The following is a 21,121-nucleotide window of genomic DNA, read 5'->3' as shown; positions in this document are numbered from 1 at the left end:
ACAAAATGACAACCGCCCCCACACACACACCGCCCAGCCAAGTAATGGGAGAGGCCATTTAATTGTGATTGGTGGGTCCCTGTGACTTTTTCCAAAACGTAGCTGATCCTTCATTGACGTTAAAAGCAAAGAGGTACAGAGGCAGAGTAGAAGGAAGAAAAGAAAGTGGATTGTTGGGGCAGCTAACATCTACTAAGAAAAAAAGAGAGAGAGAGATTAAATATTTACCTTGAAGTCTTTATGTTTCAGAACCCTGGGATAAGATGGAGCCCATCATTTTTCTGAGCACCTTTTTGCTTCATTTTGCTGTTTCTGTGGCTTCAGAACCGTAAGGAAATGTTATATCCTTTATTCTTACTATAGTACTAGCAAAGTGACATTATTAAATGCATTCTATGTTAAAATTTGACTGTAGTTCACCATTTCAACTTCTGAGACTGAGTGCTGGTTTGCCTTATAAATTTTGAACAAGTGTAAGAAGGGAATTGACATCTTTTTCTTAAGATAACCCTGTCTGCATACTCAAGTTTATTGTATGTAATACCATGAAAATATTTCAGGAATATTTCAATAAGCCAAAATTGTTTTTATGTTTTGCATTTCGGCTACACTTGTTTAAAGTGTTAATCACTTTCTTTGTGTAGACAGTATATCCTATGGGTCTCCTCCGTGATCCAGAGTCATTCTGCTGAAAAGGCTTGTCTCCATCTTTCAAATCTCAATGAATCTGTATCCTTGAGTGTCGTCTTAGAATCTGGTGGCTACAATACCACTATTTTTGACCAGTCTGTGGAAGAGGATAACTTTTATGCTTGTGCAGATTTCCAGGTGAGGCACTAGATTGCCCCTTCTGATTTTCTGTTAGGGTGATAGAATTATGACATAAAAATCATTTTAACTGAGAGGCAGAGAATGAGGCAAAGGATCAGTTAAGTTCCAAGGACAGCTCACTTGAAGCAAAGTTTGATTCCACAAAACAGATAAATAGCAAGGATTTCAAACTGCATTGGTCCTGAATATTAGTATTTAGGATACAAAAATCCTCAGCTTCTTCATGGAAACTTTTTTAAGTGAATATATCTTATTTGTTAATAGACTTTGCTTTTCTTTTCTTCAAAAAAAAATCATTTTAGGAGAAATAACAAATCTTGACTCAGGATGAATTGTGGAAGCTAGGGTGTAGAATTAGAGAATTCCTGAGAGGAACCCATGCAACAAAATTTGTGAAATATTGCCATTTTTTCTTTCACAGGAAGTGATAATAAAATGCAATCACTTCTTTTTAGATAGAACCATTTAACAATATGAGGAAAGAGAATCCAGATAGAGAGAAGCAAGACTGGGACTCAGGGCAATGAAAAAAGAAAACAGAAGACTAGCAGGCACAAAAATAAGTTTATTAGAAACTGCCCTAATGCTATTTAAATAAAGGAATTGTAAAAAGTGGTGTCCATATCTCCCATTAAGAAATAATTTACTCTCTGGAGGCTCTCAGCTTGTGAAACCAAATTAAGACATTGTTTACAAACTTGATGTCTAAAAATTGTTTTCCCATTCTCTGCTCTTTAACATAAACAGGTTTCTCAGAAGTCTTCTGAGCAGTTGGCTTTTGTGACATTGCTGGCTAAGGGAGAGACGCTTAGAATCTTCGAGAGGAGATCTGTAGCACTCACTTCAGAGGAGACAGTAACTTTTATGCAAACAGATAAACCCATCTACAAACCCGGAGAGAATGGTAAGTCAGTGTGCGTGTTTCCTTCATATCACTGGCCACAGGAGCACATCCTGCAGATTGAGAGCAATCCAAACAAATGAATGTCAGAGTCTTCAATTTAAAATGTTACGGGATTGGGGCACCTGGGTGGCTCAGTGGGTTAAAGCCTCTCTTCAGCTCAGGTCATGATCCCAAGGTCCTGGGATCGAGCCCCACGTTGGGCTCTCTGCTCAGCAGGGAACCTGCTTCTCTCTCTCTCTGCCTGCCTCTTGGCCTACTTGTAATCTCCTCTGTCTGTCAAACAAATATTTTTTTTTAAAGATTTTATTTATTTATTTGACAGACAGAGAACACAAGTAGGCAGAGAGACAGGCAGAGAGAGAGGGGGAAGCAGGCTCCCTGCTGAGCAGAAAGCCCGATGCGGGGCTCGATCCCAGGACCCTGGGATCATGACCTGAGCCGAAGGCAGAGGCTTTAACCCACTGAGCCACCCAGGCGCCCCTCTGTCAAACAAATAAATAAAATCTTTTAAAAAAAAATTTTAAGATATTACGGGATCAGGATGCCTGGGTGGTTCAGTTGATGGGGCTCCCTGCTCAGCAGGGAGGCTGGTTCTCCCTCTCAATCGGCCTGCTGCTCCCCCAGTTTGTGCCCTCTCTCCTGCACACATGCTCTCTCTCTGCAAATAAATAAAGTCTTAGTGGTGGGTATTATGGAGGGCATGTATTGCATGGAGCACTGGGTGTGGTGCATAAATGATGAATTCTGTTACACTGAAAAGAAATTAAATTAAAAATTAATTATTAATTAATTATTAATTAATTAATTAAAGTTACAGGATTGTGGATTTCTTGAATTTCTACTGGTTGTCTAGATCAGTTATGAAAGTTTCCTCCAACTCCATTATTTATATGCTTCACTTCTTCAACTCACGCATGCCACTTTCGCTGCTTAAAAATTCCAATGACGGACTTCCATAATACAATCACTACAAACATGGGACGAAGAACAAAATTATTTGGTTTCATTTGTTTCTCCATAATTTACCAATTGGACAAGCTAATTAAACCTGTGTTTAGTCTCATTTTTTTCCTCTTTAGAATAGAGATACTAAAAATGACTCACTTGCAGAAATATTGTGAGAATAAAATAAGATAGTCAATGTAAAGTAGTACCTTGCACCCAGTAAAGACTCGGCAAATGATATTATTAATTATTATTATTCATACCGGTAGAAATAATCACAAATCTGATAACCTAAGCAGAGTCCTTCTAATTTTCTTTATTATTGCATTAAGTAAAAGGCAGCAGAAAGAACACCAAACTAGGATTCTGAAGGATGTGATCTTTGTTTTGAGTTTGTTGATAAATTATTGGGTTTTGTCAAGTAAATTCAGCTCTTTGAGACCTTCAGTTTTCTCATTTGTAAAATTAAGGGGTTGGATGACAGCATCTATGTATTTTTTTCTAAAATTGTGCATTTGTAGGATTAATTTAAAAGAAAAAAATAAAAGAAAAGAGTTCAAACAGAATTCATATTGTGAGATTTTTTTGCTGCATTACATTCTCTCAGCTTGTTAAAATGCTTGGATGACAGTTATTATACAAAGGTAGTTAAAATAGTCTTTCTGGAATTCTGCTGAAATTAATTTAATGTTTGCTAACATTAATAAATTTTTCCAGGAAAATTATAGGAGTGTAACTTCTACTACATATATTTCACATTTGTCTTTCTGTGATTAATTCCAGCTCCAATTTTTAAGGTTTCCCTGTGGGCCATTAGGGTAGAAGTTTCCAGCGGTGGCAGCAGCTAGTGTCAGCTTTGGTAATAATAACAGAGCAATTGACAAAAGAGGAATTATGAATGTATTAATAAGAGATCATTCCAAATAGAACCCAAATTTCAAAGGGTCAAGTGAGAGCTAGGGGAGAAGGGAGTATAGCATTCTGTAATAGGAAAATAATTAATTTCTGTATCTATTTACAAGCAATCATACCTGAGAAGGAAATAACAAGAAAAAATATTGTCCCCTCTTCCTCTTTTCTTTTAGTTCAAATTCGCATTGTGACCCTGGATCCCAAGTTCAGACCTGTTGAGGATTTGGTGAGTTCAATAATTGCGAATGGTACAATGAAATTGAAGGAAATTAAACAAATCCATTGCTGTGTAAAGTGTCATCAGAAAGTTTTCCGTAAGTACACAAATCAGTTCTAGCATGGAATGCTATACAGGTATACTTTCAATGCTGACAGCCAAATTGAAAACTTCCCTTTATAGTGAGTTAACTGATACTTTTTTTTAGGTCTTCTTATACTATAAGGGGGAAAATGGGTTGCATGGAACTTGCTTTCAACTTCCTGGTAAAGGTCAGGATCTCCTTAGCATTTGGGGTTTTCTTGGCATGCTTCATTGTAGAAATTTTGTCTACAAAAAAGCACTATTACAATATTAACCTGCATTTTTTTTTCTTTTCAGTATCCATTGATCACACTTCAGGTAAGGGATCTGCTTTATCACAATTTCTCAAGATTATTTTCTGAAAGCACTCGCTTTTTATTTTTTAAATTTTATTTATTTTTTTCATTATGTTATGTTAGTCACCATACCATAAAACATCATTAGTTTTTGATGTAGTGTTCCAAGATTCATTGTTTGTGTATAACAGCCAGTGCTCCATGCAATCTGTGCCCTCCTTAATACCCACCACCGGGCTCACCCATCGCCCCAACCCCTTCCCCTCTAAAACCCTCAGTTTGTTTCTCAGAATCCTCAGCCTCTCATGGTTTGTCTACCCCTCTGGTCTCCTCCCCTTCATTTTTTCCTTCCTTCTTCAAATGTCCTCCATGCTATTCCTTATGTTCCACAAGTAAGTGAATATTTTCTGAAAGCACTAATTTTTTAAATATTCAGACAAATTCCATGTAGTTAGAAATTAAGATAACTGAAATAAGGAAAAGAAAAACCTTTATCTACATACGCAGTGTAAGGCATCAGATGAAGATGTAAACGAAGGTCTGCCATGTTTAGTGGAGGTCCTGTGTGGCAAGCACCATAATGAGTTTTCATGGAAAATAAAAGATTGGGCTCCTTCTAAGGGAGGTTTATATTTAAAATTGCTTAGTTTGGGCTACTGGCTCTTTTCAATCTTAATTTAATCACATCTTGTCTTAAGGAAATAGAAAACCTAAACATGTAAAGATTTGAAATAAGTTAGGTGATATTATTACAAAATGGATGCTTTGTGTTCAAATCTCATTGCAATGTGACTTTCAGACTCATTTCAAATCTCATGTCTATCAGTAAATCATTTGTATCAATCAACTCCAACATAAGAATTTTAATTACTTCATGCAATATGTACCATTACTATTAACTCAGTCTAAATGTTGTTACATTGAGATCATCATTAATGAACATGTATGTAAATGCCTACTTCAAATAGACTTCTTTATAAGTTGAATTTTTTTGACTCTGTTATATGGGTGGCAAATAGTTCATCCTTCTAGTAGGATAAATATCAAGTTGGCGAATTTCATACGTCATTAGTAATCCACGAATGGTACTATCTTCAGATCCTAATTCAGCTAGTGTCTGTTCCACTGAAAGCAGCAGAAAGCTTAACTAACATTGGCTTCAGTGAGTAAAAGGTTTATTGTTTTCACAAACTGCTATGTCTAAGTGTAGGTGCTTTGGGATAGAGACAGTAACAGCATAATATTACCAAGGATCCAGCCTTCTTCTACTTAACCTCCCTGCCATCCTCTGTGCATTGTTTTATTCTCAATGCCAGCTGAATCTGATTCTTGTAGAAATAATCTCCCAGTGACCTCTACTTGTATTCAGTTGGCCAACACTTGGCCATATGGGCAATCCTTACTGAAAGGCCATCTGGAAAATTAATTAAGTTTTCTAAACTTTATCGTAGAGGAAAGGAAAAAGAATTAAAACTAAGTGAGTAGTAAATCCTATCTTTGTTTCTTTGTAGAAACCTTTTTATCAGGAGTTCTTTACTCACAACTGGGTGATATCAACAAACTTATGGAACCAGGCTCACATAAGCTGCGGTATACTAAAAGCAAACAAAGGAGAAAGGGTGGCATTGTCTATCTTTCTTTTTTCTTGTGTCAATCCTTTCTTATTGTAGAACTTACATTGAACCGCTGTTGCATGCAGTGTGAAAATTCATGACCAATTTACTTACCAAATGAACAACAGGGACAACCTGTATAACTATCTGTGAGGATAAATACCTCCTTATGCATCTGTTGGTGTGGGTCTACTCTACTTTGGAAAACACTGGAGCAGACACACTGAGTTTTAAATTTTTTAACTTTGCAGCTCTGGTTCAGGAAGATAAAAATTCAAAGTGCTCATTACAGGTTATTGTTCTTATCTTTTGGGGGATTACCAGAGATATACTAGATCAATTGAATATTAATATTAATTAAATTCGAGTCCTTGAGAAAGTTATGTTATTTTTACATTGTGAGATATTAGTTCAATAAAATGGTTGTTTTCTTTATTTACAATAACTACAGAACATACCCAAAATAAAGAAGGAAAGACTAATACTCTTTATGATCTCTGATTTTATTTCTTCTTTATTTCCAGGATCCTCAAAACAATAGAATTTTTCAATGGCAAAATGTGACCTCTTCTCAAAATATCACCCAGCTCTCCTTCCAACTGATTTCAGAACCAATGTTTGGAGATTACTCTATTTTTGTGAGAAGAAAATCAGGAAATACATTGACACACCAATTTACTGTTGATAGATATGGTAACCAACTACTGCTTGGTTGTTCTGTATAAATGTAGAGCTCAAAGGACTCAAAACAATTTTTATGTTAGATTGTTAGATTTAAGCAAAAGTCAATGAGGCTTGATTTAGTTTTCTGTCATTTTCCTTTCTTGGGGTTTTCTGCTTTATCATCTTTTCTTTTCTTGTTCCTCACTCCTGGTCCCATCGCCTGATTCTAACCTCTGACTCTTCTACCAAGGAAATATCTTCTACAATCCAGACAATCTTCTACATGATGTAAAAGATTACAATAAATAAAATGTGACTTTCTGAGAGCAGGAAAGAGAAAGAAAAGACACTATCATTTACATAGAATTTGGGGCATTTGAATTGTGGTTTATAGAGATGCATACATAGGACAGTGTTGTGCACAGAGGCGTACTTATTTACATGATTGCTCTAAGTTTTTCTCACCAGTGATTGTAGGGACTGAAGTCTGTTTCTTTGTATTTCCAGTGTTGCCCAAGTTTGAAGTTAAGGTCAGTGCGCCACAAACAATAACAATTTCGGATGGTGAATTCCAAGTGAATGTATGTGCCAAGTAAGTATTAAGGAGATTTGACTATACAGGTCAATACAAAGCTCAGAAAGAATGAGAAATAAAGTTAACCATGTAACTTTAATTCCTTATATGCTTACATTAAGATTATTAGAGAAGTAATGAATTTTCATTGTAAAATATTTGGAAGAGATAAGGGAAAATATAGGAAATTACATATAATTAATTCTACCAATTGGCATTTGTGTTGTGATTTTCTTCCAAACTTTTGTGAATATTTTGCACAACTGCAATCATACTTTTCTACCCCTTGTAATTAAGAAAACATGTCTTCATACTCAGCCACACTTTCATAAATCCTAATTCCTTGCTGCATAAACATATCACTATATGGTCATACCAAATTAACTCTTCTTTTATTATATAACACATAAAGAATTTGATTTTGTTTTCCCAGTAACAAATACTATTATAGCCTATGTCTTTGTGTATAAATGTATAAGAACTTTTGAATTAAAAAATATTTACTTAATAAAGATGTCCAGTATTGGAATTATCAAAACAAAATGTATATGCTCTTTCAGGGTTTGATTGCCATATTACCCACTAAATACGTTGTGTCAGCATACAATTCTAACAACTGATACAGAAGTACCTGCCTCATTAAATCATCACCATAATTGGAGTTTTCATTTAAAAAATAAATGAAAGAAAAGAAACTCTTGAAAATGTCATAGTGGGGAAAAAAGATATTTTATCAATTTAATTAGGATGAATTTGAATCCTCTTAATGTGAAAAGAATTCCTATATGATTTGAGAAATTTTCATTTTCTTTTTGAGAACTTGTTTCTAATGTCTTATATTTTTTAAAAGTGTGATGCCTTTTCTCAAATTTCTGATAATAATTAATATAATTACTATTTATTGAATGCCGATTACTGCCTTGAGCATTGCATTCATTATATTCTTACCACAGTGCTACAAAACAAAAGCTATTATCATCTCTATTTTAGAAAGAAAGATAATAAGACATAGAGAATTAAAATAATTTATCAATTAGTGGAGCTTTTGGATGGCAGACCTAGCACTGGATTTAGACAAATGCTATTTAGCTTCAGGGGTATTCTCCTTACCAAGACCTCGGTTATAATATATGTAAACAATTAAAAATGTATATTTGATGTATTTGTTTAAACTATTTAATTGAGGGCATGGAAATTATTTGCTTTTGAGCATTTTCAAAGGATTTAAAAATTTTTTAGTATTTTCAAATTATTTTGAGAATATTCAAAGTATTTTAAGGACATATTGGGTAAAAGGCTGACACTTTTTACAATGTCCTTTGGACTCTAGGAAAATCATAACAATATTTTTGTTGTTGTTGTTTCAGGGAAGAGTAGTTGACATGTGCCAGAATTTCATAAATGTAATGTATGAGAGATGGAGGTTATATGTGTTAAAAATAAGGGAATAATCAATATAAGCTTCAAAAAATCCAGGGTCCTAACCTAATTTTACTAGTAAAACCCTACTGGAAGCCAGAATTAATGAGATTAACACCTATAATTGATCTGCCCAGTGTTGTGCTAAAAAAGTACAAACCACGCATCAGGAGAGTCAACATATTTATCAAGTATCGCCTTCATAAGAGACGTACTAAGCTAAATGCTGATACAGAATTGGGACTTCTTGACTCTTCTTTAACATTACATTCCACTTAGATTTGACATTAGAGAGTATGTCAGTATCAGCAGTAATGATATCCCACAGAAGCTCTGCTGACTACAAAGTTATTTCTGGGCAGGCTGCAGGAACAGGAGGAACAAAATCAGGATGTCCAGGAGTGAACAGGAATGAATGAGTTGCCTCCTTCAGGTTGTATGTACTGTGCTCTGTGCATTGTTTCTTTAGTATTCCCTGGGACTTAACTTGGCACAGCTAAAAACAATAGCAAATCAGATTATTTTAGCCAACAACTTCCAAGATAAATTAAGCTTTTATAAGGGAAGAAAACTTGTCTACAGGCAAAGGCATTTTAATAAACTGTGTTAGTATCCATCAAAAACTTTTCAAATCACAAAGGGATAATATTTTTTCTTTCTAATCTGTTTGAAAATTTGAGCTACATAGTTCATGAGCCTATGTTAACCCATAGAAAACACTACAGTGAGTTTTCTTTTATAAGCAAATGACAGTAAGAATAACTATAAGACATTTGCAGGTAGAACATTTGTGCCCTGATCTTAGTCTTCCCTCTATTTTGCATGTAATTGATATTTACAACTTACAGATGATTTTAGTGATTTAGGTTGAATCTCAGAAGGATTGAGAATTTTTAAATAGAGAAAAGCCAGTTAGTGGAATGTGAAGAGCATGGGCTATGGGAAGTGAGGAAGATGGAATGGAATATGGAATTTTAATTCCACATCTTACAATGTGTCTCAGTGCGTTGCCTGATCTCATTTCACTAACCTGCACAATGAGGTAATACATCTCCATCTCAGGAGCACTTAAAAAAATAAATGAGATAATCTATGTAAACATCGGGTATATACGAGCGTCCAACAATTAGGAAAAAATATTATAATTGGTAAATGGAATTATATTCAGTTTTACTATTCACTAGTCTCACATTTATTAACTGTTTTTCTAAATCTTAGTGGAAACAATCCTGAAGTAACAAACAAACTCAAATCAACTGTATTTGCCTTTGACTGAAACTTTTTTTTGGACTGAAACTTCAAAAATACTTGTGCTGTAGTTTTCTGTGTGTTTTAGGAGAAAGTGAGATATTTATTTAACCCTACCCCTAAGATATTATGCGTTTCATCAAAGTTTATCTAGTTTATGCCAATCTCCATACCTTCTACATTTATGGAATGCACAATGAGAATTGTTGTTTATAGTATTGACCTAGAAGTATTCTAAGATCCTGAATAATCCACATTTTACTTATATGCATATATATTTTGTGCTAAAGAAAAAAAGTGCTGCAAATTTTATAATTTTTCTAACAGACTAAAAATATAATTTAAAAAAATCAATTTAATCATTAAATTTGATTTACTGATATTTTAGATTCTACATTACCTTGAATTTAATTTTTTTTTTTTAGATTTTATTTATTTATTTGACAGAGAGAGATCACAAGTAGGCAGAGAGAGTGAGAGGGAAGCAGGTTCCCTGCTGAGCAGAGAGCCCGGTGCGGGACTCGATCCCAGGACCCTGAGATCATGACCTGAGCCGAAGGCAGCAGCTTAAACCACTGAGCCACCCAGGCACCCCTCTTTCTCTTTTTTAAAGTAAGCTCTGGACCCAACATGGGGTTTGAACTCAGGACCCTGAGAACAGGAGTCGCATGTTCTACGAGCTGAGCCAGCCAGGTGCCCCCTGAGTTTGATTTGTTAAAAAGCAGCTGAATCCTCATAACAAAATCATGTGCCTACTATAATCCAAATTCCATGGGGAAGATAGCACTAATAGATGAGGATTCCCAATTGAATTTGGGCATTAGAGTAGTCCTAGATTACAGATTTCATATATAATTTCTGAAGAAGCCCATCAAATACTCCCATGGTATTGTTCATCTATAATTATGTATACTTCCTCCTACCAGGTACACGTATGGCCAGCCTGTGCAAGGAAAAGCCAAAATCCGGGTGTGCAGGGAATTTTTTTCCTCTGGGAATTGTGAGAACAACAACAATGAAATATGTGAACAGTTTATTGCACAGGTACAGATCATCATGTTTATTAAAAAAAAAAAATGTTCTTTATCCATTCATCTGTTGATGGACATCTAGGTTCTTTCCATAGTTTGGCTATTGTAGACATTGCTGCTATAAACATTCGGGTACACGTGCCCCTTCGGATCACTATAATGTATTTTTATCCCCAGGGGTACAGGTCTGTGAATCGCCAGGTTTACACACTTCACAGCACTCACGATAGCACATACCCTCCCCAATGTCCATAGCCCCCTCCCCCTCTCCCAATCCCAGCTCCCCCCAGCAACCCCCAGTTTGTTTTGTGAGATTAAGAGTCATTTATGGTTTGTCTCCCTCCCAATCCCATCTTGTTTCATTTATTCTTCTCCTATCCCCCTAACCCCCCATGTTGCTTCTCCATGTCCTCATATCAGGGAGATCATATGATAGTTGTCTTTCTCCGATTGACTTATTTCACTAAGCATGATACGCTCTAGTTCCATCCACGTCGTCGCAAATGGCAAGATTTCATTTCTTTTGATGGCTGCATAGTATTCCATTGTGTATTATATGTTTATTAAAAAAAAAAAATTTGGAAGGTAGGCGAACCATAAGAGACTATGGACTCTGAAAAACAACCTGAGGGTTTTGATGGGTCAGGGGTGGGAGGTTGGGGGAACAGGTGGTGGGTAATAGGGAAGGCACGTTTTGCATGGAGCACTGGGTGTTGTGCAAAAACAATGAATACTGTTACGCTGAAAAAATAAATAAAATGGGAAAAAAAAACCCTGTAAAAAAAAATGTTCTTGTTCATTTCATTCTGTAGAGAAGGAAAAATTCTCCCTCTACCCTTCATGGTCTTCCACTGGACAAAGAATTAAATTTACATGAAGCAGGTTAACAGGAGGAAAAAAAAAAACAGTTTTATTAGGTGCACATGGAGGTCCCATAATGAAACTGAGATCTAAGAAAGTGACCAAGGCAGGTAGTTTTTATAGTTTTTAGACAATAAATTTGTGAGGAATTGACAGGATAAAGAAAACAGATGTTTGGGAGCTTTTAATTAGTAAGGAATTTTAACCAGAATTTGGTCTGAAGTAGTAGATTAGAAAGAGAGTAACAAGGTTTGTTTCCATAGCTTTCTTCACTTCAAAATCTGTTCTTTCTAGGGGTAAGAATGTCTTTTTACTTTATAGTGCAGTGGCCGTGCCTTACATATGGGAGATCTGTTTCCTGCTTTCATAGGTACCAACGAGGGTCTGCGTGTCCTCATACTGGCTGTTTCTTAAGTAACTTTTATTTAAGATAATCAATATGCCAAAGTGGCATGTTTGGGGAAGCCTGCCCTCGGCCTCTACAATTTCATTTGAAAGAGGGACTTAACAACACTATTTTCATTTTGTGGATAATGGGGGTTTCAACTAAATAAAGTGAAGAATGAAGAGCAAATACAATGTCCTCCAATAGTCTCTTATTCTCTAGGCCATGTAGATTGTTACCCACCTATGGATTCATAGAATTGTCAAATTGAACAATCTTATTGGCTTTCTTGTTTTATATACTATCTACTGACCTCCCTGATCTTTCTGCATGGAATCATTAGTTATCTGTTAAATAAATGAGTCCCTGATCATACGCACCATGCAACCTAGAACTGTCCTTGTGGAAAAAGTTCATTTGCAAACACCTGCAATTCAGAGTATCTACTTGTATTACTTTAGATTTGAGGTTCATTTGTGAAGGCATGATTTGTTTTCCCAATCTGTAGCATCTTCACGTAAATAAAAAATCTGCCCATCTCTTTGAGAAGCAACTTTGGACTTTGAACATGAAATCTGTATGTAGTTCAGTTTATAATTTAAGTCTGATTGTCCTGAAGTTACTCACCAAAGTGATGAACATCCTTTAGGTAAATATCAATATTTGGTCAGGACAAGCAGAAATCTTTTAGATAGGAATGCAGGTGAAGAAAGGCTGAGTGGAATTCTTCCACATAAGCAGCACATCCCATGGTGTGATTATAATGTACATTAATTAAGTATTTTACCAAGTGATAGGTGTTCTCTTGGCTAATGCCTTTTTCTCCCATTGTGAAAATAAAGCAGTAAATAATCTGCTAAAATTATCATCTGAGTGGTTTTACTTATTTGATATAGATTCCTTGGGGTGGGTTCCATGAGTTAAAGTAGATAGATGATAGATAGATAGATAGATACAATTATATATACATACAATTTTAATTAAAAATATATTATATTATATTATTGTCCAAAAAGTTTTTAAGCATTTAAATTCTTGTCAGCAACATGTGAGAACACTATATTTCCCAAATTACTGTCATCTGTATATGTATAGCGGTTTTTTAAAATGCTGCCATTTTAATAGAAATTTATTGTTTTAATTTGCATTATGCATGAGTTTGAGCATATTTTCATATTCTTTTTATCAGTTTGAGTTTGTTCTTTTAAGAATTCTTAATTATCCATTTTTCCTGTTCATGTGAAATTGAAACTTTCTTTTATTATAAATATTACCCTCCATCCTCTAAACAAACCTTTAAGTCTGTTATTTCAATACCAATTTTGACTGTGTTATTTTTGAAATATCAAAGTTCCTAATGTTTGTAAGTTCTCGGCCTTAGAAAAAGTTCTCATCTACCACCGTGTTGTATATACAGCTATTAAAGCATTTTAAGATTTTAAACATTTCTCTAATCAACATAAAATAGTTTTTGATTATATTCTAAAATAAATGATTTTGTTTTCTTCCAAATGGATGTTCAATTGTATTAACACCTAATCTTATACAACTTTGCTCTCCCTCTTTATTCTACATCATGCTCATAAAAGTTTTATCTATTTTATTGGCCTTTCTTTGACTTGCGTTTTACTATTTTCTTTCTGATATTATTTTTGTGTTCCTAAATCATTTATTTTTATTTTCAACATATTCATTCTTTTCTCTAAAATTTTATTTTGTTGGTCTTAAAAAACATTAGTTCTTTCTTTTTGTTAAAAACACATTGTGTGGGGCTCCTGGGTGGCTCAGTAAGTTAAGCCTCAGACTCTTTGATTTCAGCTTAGGGTCATGACCCTAGGATCCTGGGATTGAGCCACATGGGGCTCCCTCTTCAGAGGAAGGTCTGCTTCTCCCTCTCCCTCTGTCTCTCCCCTCTGTTCACGCTCTCTCTTTCACTCTCTCTCTCTCAAACTGAAAAAAAAAAAAAAAAAAAAAAAACCCTTTGGAAAAAAACACAAACACACATACACACACACTGTGTTTTACTTTTTCCTTTAACCATAGCTTAATACCATAGATTTTCATGCAAAGCACTTTTTTCCTTGGTATTAATGTTGAGATTCTTATCTCCTTGTCTCGGGGATTACTGAAAAATATTTTTCCTTAGTTTCAAGGCACTTAAGATTCTTCTGATGGCATTTTATATTTCTTTTTAATTTGAATTGTAAATATATGAAGTAAAATTATCTTTTTTATTATTAATGTTATTTGATAATTTAGAGGAGCACATATTCTCTAATCAGAAGTCCTAGCTACCACTTTCTATCTGTGTGACCTTGGGCAGATTATATAACCTACCTCTATTTCAGTTTATTTATCCTTATAGTGGAGGTCTAGCTCATATAGTAGTTTTGAGAATCAAGTGAATTGCTATATCCCTCTAACATTTTAAATTTAGGATTAATAGATGCTGTTTATTTTAAAATATAATTAAATATATATTTCTCTGATTCTTGATGTCACTAGTGAAAGATTATCTATAGATTTTTCCTTATTTTAAATGAACAGTTTATCTTAAAATGTGCTTTGATGTTACATACTTGAAGACTCAAGATGATTTTAATCTCTAATTCTTAAAGTCCCATTCAGTTTGAGACTCATTCTTTAATTTGTTTCCATCCACATTGTTTTTGGTAGATTATCCCTGAAATCTATAAAAAATACATTACCTCCTTAACTTGCTTTAGTTGCTGATGAAATCCTACCCCTTCTTTTGTAACTCCTGGTCATTCAACAAGTTTATGGGGTGGTGGGGGGGAGTTAGAAGTCTGTGCTAAAACTACATCCTTTTAAGACTTTTAATCCCTAATCTTTTTGTTATACCTTCTCTTCATTTTTCAGTTGAGAAACGGTTGTGACACTCAAACTGTAAACACAAAAGTCTTTCAACTCTACCGTTCAGAATTTTTCATGTCATTTCATATCACTGCAACAGTTACGGAATTTGGGACAGGTAATGACCAAATTTTAGGGGCAACCTGGGGATATGTGCAGCTTACTGGAGAGAAGTTTATCGAGTTAGCAATACTCACCAAATAGAGATCATTCATTCTTCAACATTGTCAGGCAGAGTATATTTGTCAATAGGTCAATGTGAAGGTTGTTTTTGAAAAGACTTTCTACATAATATGTAAAATAAACAAATTATGTAAATGCTACATATTTATATCTACTTCTGTGCCTGCATCAATCAGAACAAGGAGGTTTCTCCTGAAGTAGTGGAGCTAAACCACTAAATTATGAATCTCTCTTTAACTTTGTGTAAATCAGTTGATAAACAATTGCCAGGGTCTAGTCTTTGATTTAATGCAGGAGATCACGATTTATATCTAGAAAGTCAAATCCAGCTCCATACTTACTGATGTGAAGTTTACGGGAACAGGACCATATATGTTAACCTTGCTTAAGAGCTGTGGTTACAAGACTGAATAGCTGTGGACCTTGTGGTGCAAAGCTTAGAATAATAACTATGAGATTTTCTTCCAAGAGAAAGTTTGTCAACCTCTAATTTGATACAAATGGAGACAGTTGCAAGTGTAAAATATTAATGAGACATTTACACATAATAAGTGCTCAATAAATAAAGAATGGAAAAGAAAAAGGGGGAAGTGAAAATTAATTTGGGATGGAGAAAACCAGGTTCAATTACTAATTATTTCTTGTCACTTAAAAATGATTAGGATAATATTATTTATAAAGTGCTTTATAGAAATGTACTTGATCAATAGTGTATGACATTCATTATGCATATTTGTCACATTCATATTATAACTTAGCTAGATATGTTTTCCTCTGCTTACCACATAGTTTGCTGATACCATAGTGCATTTTTATTTACTTTGCTTTCAGGTATTGTTCTTATCTGGCAAAAGTCTAAAAGCATAGTCATCTGGTAGGCTAAGGAAAGGTTTAAAGGAAGTGAAAACCTTATTCTTGAGATGTCTATGAGATTGTGTCATAAAAGGAGTTACAAGCCAAAACTGAGTAGAATGGTGAGAGGAAGGAAATTAAAAGCATTTTCTCCTGCTTCTGATTCAAATACTTTCATTATTCAGTTTGATGTATACTGTAACTACATAGATATGGAGCATTCTGGAACATGCTCCAAAGCACCCACATCTCCCTTTCAATGTAGAACGAGAATGTAATTCTGTGTACAGAAGTTTGCCATGTCCTCTAAGCTGTTCTTTCTTTTGAGAGTCTTGATCACACAATTATCCTCCCTAACACTATTTTTCACTTCTTACAGGTGTGCAAATCAGTGAAAGAGCTTCTACTTTTATCACTCAATTGCTTGGGAGTGTGAGCTTTGAGAACATGGATCCTTTCTATAGAAGAGGAATTTCTTATTTTGGAACTGTAGGTCTAACTTAAAAATACATATTCTCTTTTCCTTTTCAGGGATCATGGATTGCCCTTTGAAAGTGTCTGGAGATATTTTTCCTATTTTCATAACACATTTGTAGCCTTACTGCATCCGAGAGATGAGGAAAAAGTCCCAGGGGGAAAGAAAGCAATAGATAAAATTGTATCTTTTCCATTTTATGTATTTTTTAATAGAACACCTTTCTGTCTATAGGAATTTCATAAAATTACAAGTCAATAATCACATTAAGGAATAGAAAAATTCCTTCTCTGTAGAAATGTGATGTTTGAGTTTTAAAACTTAATTTTTTCTTCTTTTTTTTTTTTTGTGCAGCTTAAATTTTCCGGTCCTAATAATGTGCCAATGGCGGACAAGTTATTGCAATTGGAGCTCAATGACAGGATTATAGGAAACTACACCACAGATGAGAATGGGGAAGCTCCTTTCTCAATTGACACTTCAGATATATTCGATCAAGCGTTCAACCTGAAAGTAAGACATCAAAAGTAGACAGGATTCCACAACGTATTTGAGTGTTAGGGATTTTGAACATTAGGAATCAGTTAAAAGATCATTTGTATTAAGAACATATTTTAGGGGAGATGGAGAGGAGAGGGAGTTGAGGGAAACTGGAAGGGGAGATGAACCATAAGAGACTATGGACTCTGAAAAACAACCAGAGGGTTTTGAAGGGGCGGGGGCGGGGTGGTGGGAGGTTGAGGAACCGGGTGGTGGGTAATAGGGAGGGCACGTACTGCATGGAGCACTGGGTGTGATGCCAAAACAATGAACACTGTTATGCTGTAAATAAACAAATAAAAAAAAACATATTTTAGGGGTGCCTGGGTGACCCAGTCAGTTAAGCATCAGGCTCTTGGTTTTGGCTGAGGTCATGGTCTCAGGGTCATGAGACAGAGACCCCTCAGGCTCTGTGTTCAGTGTGAAGTTTGCTTAAGACTCTCTGTCCCTCTCCCTCTGTCCCTCCCCACTCTCTAAAAATAAATAAATAATTTTTTTAAAAAAGTATCTTGACAAAGTTTTAAAATTTAAAGTATTTTATATGCTTGTTTGTTCATTAAATTATATGTGAGAATACTTACTCGAGAGGATGTTGTTATAAAGTCTACCAACCAATAGTTTCCTCTGAGAACCTAGAAAGAGTTCATGCAATTGAGTTGTTTTTTTTTCCCCTTTGATCATTTGATGCATAGATAGGGAAGATACTATGATGTCTATTTTTCTGCTTCTTTCTTTTTTTCCCCATTTTTTAAATTAACATATAAAGTATATTTGCCCCTGGGGTTCAGGTCTGTGAATCATCAGGCTTACACATTTCACAGCACTCACCACAGCACCTACCTCCCCCCCAATATTTTTCTGCTTCTTAAACGGAATTTTGGAGTTAAACAATTTGTCCATGCACATAGATAGCTGAAAGACACAGGGTGTAAGGCTGTCCCCTGACTTCAGTTACAAAGTAAAAAAAAAAAAAAAATCAGCATAGGCCTAATAAAATATACATACAATTATGGTCATGTTTTATATACAAAGAAGAAGAAAGTGTTATTATTATTTTACTCCCAATAACTTGATATTTGAAACGTCACCCACAAGCTAAGGTTCCTCCCTACTTTGAAGAGTTAAGAAGCCTTCCATTCTGGAATAATCCCTGTCTTTAAAGGTCTTTATTGCCCTAAGATCCTTTCTTTCCTTTTCTTATCAGGCCACATACCTTCGACCTATGAGCTGCCAACCCTCCAGCTGGCTAACACCTGAGTATGTGGACGCTCATTTCTCAGTTTCACGCTTTTACTCCAGAACCAATAGCTTCCTGAAGATTGTTCCTGAGCCAAAGCAGCTTAGATGCAACCAACAGAAAATTGTTACCGCGCATTACTCCCTAAACGGGGAAGCATATAGGGATTATTCAAGTATTAACTTCTTTTATTTGGTAAGTCTCAGTGGATGGATCCTTGGGTCTTGTCCAGTTGTCTGCTTAGCACAGTGCAGGTTGGAATGGGTATGTCCATTATCCCATGGCATCTGAGTAAGTCGACCTTCTCACTTTGCTGGGAATGGTATTGGAGCTATTAAGAACAAACAGAAACTAGTAAATGAGCCCCTAAACATAAGCCAACAAACACATAAAAAGATCCAAGGCAATTTCAATTTCCCTAAGGTTGAAAAACTTGCTATTCACTACAATTTTTATCATTTGATTATAACTTATACCAAACATTTATGATCCTTCATGAGACTGCAACATTAGGTGGATACCAGAGAGTAAGGCACAAGGCTGCTTGTTTTGATAAGCAGTAAAAGGAATTCGCTTTTTTGGTTCTTTCCCCATATTTATCCATTCTGTCCTTACAAAGCATATTAAAAGGTGGAAGAGATAGACTTTTCCACCCCCAAGGATGCCTCCATTTTACAAATAAAGGAATGGTGGTGAAGAAGGGAAATGACTTGGCTTACCCAAAGCCAGACAATCTAAATAATTCAGAGATCTGTAAACGCACTTGCACAGTACACTGTGTATCATTCATGAAGTTTCTAACACATACTGGGCTTTCAATTAATCATAGTTTCTATGTTCTTTTCCAAGTTGTTCAGGGTCTACGTTTCACACTTGTTCACAGAAACTACCTTCTCTTGGGAATAGAATTCTCATTAAGCCATTCATTAGCCATTTTTAAGATCTGTGAATTGGGTGATGTTACTCATTTTGTTTTCTTTGTTCTATACAGGTGATGGTGAAAGGAGCTATCTTCCTCAGCGGACAGAAGGAAATCAGAAACAAAGGCATACTTAATGCATTCATTTTTTTACTATGTACTCTGCTTTCATTTTTCTTTCCTTTTAAGGAAATATTACAGGGATAGAGTCAAGAGGTTAGGAAGAGCACTTAATGTTAACCATCAGTGACTGGAAAGCAGTAGTACGGCCCAAGGTCTCCTTCCAACTATTTCAAAGAAAGGTTTCTACTTGCTTCTTTTATCGCCAGGTCATCAAGCACACTAGAGAAAAGTGGTGTCCAAAACCCAAACATTGTTAGTGCCTAAATTATGCAGTCTTTTTTATTTGTGTACATAGTTCCCATTATTTAAGTGCTTTGCCTTTAAAATAAAGCCCAATTTGCTCTCCCTTTCCATAAGCCATTCTCTTTTAGCTAAGTGTAGCCAGTGAGCCTGGAAACTTTGGGCACTGTACTGGTTAATGATGTCTCCTATTCACACAGCCTGGAATGGCAGCTTCTCATTCCCGATCGACATCAGTGCTGATCTGGCTCCTGTGGCTGTCATACTTGTCTACACCCTTCACCCCAGTGGGGAAATTGTGGCTGACAGTGCCAGATTCCAAGTTGACAAGTGCTTTAAAAACAAGGTGATGTTTCTTCTATTTCTTGCCTGTCTTGAGAGAGAGAGAGAGAGAGCAGTGAGCACTTTTCTCCCTGTTGTCTTCTAATATAATTACTATGACCTTTATGTGGTGATCAGGGTAAATGCTGGTATAATTAAATTATTAAGGATTAGGGAATTGCCAGCAGAATGAATAACTTTTGGTAGCAATGCCAATCCTGAGATGAGAGGAGGATGGTGAAGATGTCTTTGTAGGGATAGTTAAGGGTGAGAACGGGCAGGAGAAACATAGGTACAGAAATCTATAAACATTTATTTGGAAAAGATCGCATTTATTCAAATTATTTTGAATGCATTCAAACGTATTTATTCAACTTATTTTTAAAGTGATCTTACTCTCCTTTTCTTCCTCTACTGCAGGTTAGCATAAAGTTCTCTAAAGAGCAGGGGCTACCTGGTTCCAACACCAGTCTCTACCTGCAAGCAGCCCCTGACTCATTCTGTGCACTCCGGGCTGTGGATAAGAGTGTCCTTCTGCTGAAATCAGAACAACAGCTGTCAGCTGAAAGTGTAAGCTCTCTGATTTCCTCATTTTCATCCAGACTCCTTCTCTTCAGCTTACATTTTTTTGTTTTTTAAGATTTTATTTATTTATTTGAGAGAGCATGAGCAAGGGGAGCAGCAGGCAGAGGGAGAAGCAGACTCCCCACTGAGCAGGAAGCCTGATGCGGGACTCCATCCCGGGACACTGGGATGATGACCTGAGTCAAAGGCAGCCGCTTAATGGACTGAGCCACCCAGGCATCCTCGGCTGATGTTTTCATTTGAGATGAACATGTTGAGAATATCAAATATTTTCTTCCTTTGTCCATGGGTTACATGTTTGATTTTTCTTGACACCTAGAGTTAAATCTCTGTGTTGAAGGATAAGTTTGGGTACAGCATCCAAAGTTGTTATCTATGAACAGATCTTGTATTGTCATAAGCATTTCCAGACCAGCCATTCTTGAATTTGAGACATCAAAATTATTCCCATTAATAACTGTTGGATATTTTCCCTTGAGTCCCTTGAACATATAACTATTGAGATGTGTGATCCTACTCACACTAATTTAATAAATTAAATATTTTCTTATTATTAAATATACCTATTGCTTTAATCTATTTGAGCTTCTACCAAAAAAAAAAAAAAGCCCCAAATTAGATACATTACAAACAGTAAAAATACTTCTCACACTTCTTCTGGAGGCTGAAATTCTGAGATGAGGGGGCTAGCATGGACAGTGAAGTCCCTCTTCTGGTTTGCAGATTTCTTGTATCCTCACATAGTGGAAGGGACAAGAGACATCTCTCAGGCATCTTTTATAAGGTCGT

The 21,121-nt window shown here is 35.6% G+C and overlaps 1 protein-coding gene across 1 annotated transcript in view; it reads left to right on the top strand.

Annotated features, from left to right (window-relative positions):
- The first annotated feature begins 262 nt into the window (after positions 1–262).
- Positions 263–21,121, top strand: part of LOC123946824 (ovostatin homolog 2-like) — a 46,962-nt gene continuing 26,103 nt past the window's right edge. Inside the window, exons 1-15 of the mRNA XM_046012611.1 lie at positions 263–328; positions 645–828; positions 1,579–1,735; positions 3,766–3,818; positions 4,191–4,211; positions 6,327–6,495; positions 6,973–7,057; positions 10,633–10,750; positions 14,864–14,975; positions 16,272–16,381; positions 16,722–16,880; positions 18,112–18,339; positions 19,136–19,190; positions 19,627–19,772; positions 20,168–20,317. Of these exons, the coding sequence (XP_045868567.1) occupies positions 264–328; positions 645–828; positions 1,579–1,735; positions 3,766–3,818; positions 4,191–4,211; positions 6,327–6,495; positions 6,973–7,057; positions 10,633–10,750; positions 14,864–14,975; positions 16,272–16,381; positions 16,722–16,880; positions 18,112–18,339; positions 19,136–19,190; positions 19,627–19,772; positions 20,168–20,317 (1,812 nt within the window). The 5' untranslated portion in view covers position 263. The remainder of the gene's footprint in view (positions 329–644; positions 829–1,578; positions 1,736–3,765; positions 3,819–4,190; positions 4,212–6,326; positions 6,496–6,972; positions 7,058–10,632; positions 10,751–14,863; positions 14,976–16,271; positions 16,382–16,721; positions 16,881–18,111; positions 18,340–19,135; positions 19,191–19,626; positions 19,773–20,167; positions 20,318–21,121) is intronic.

This window comes from Meles meles, chromosome 7 (genome assembly GCF_922984935.1).
Source record: "Meles meles chromosome 7, mMelMel3.1 paternal haplotype, whole genome shotgun sequence".
Taxonomy (NCBI): domain Eukaryota; kingdom Metazoa; phylum Chordata; class Mammalia; order Carnivora; family Mustelidae; genus Meles; species Meles meles.
This window is presented reverse-complemented; position numbering and strand designations above follow the sequence as displayed.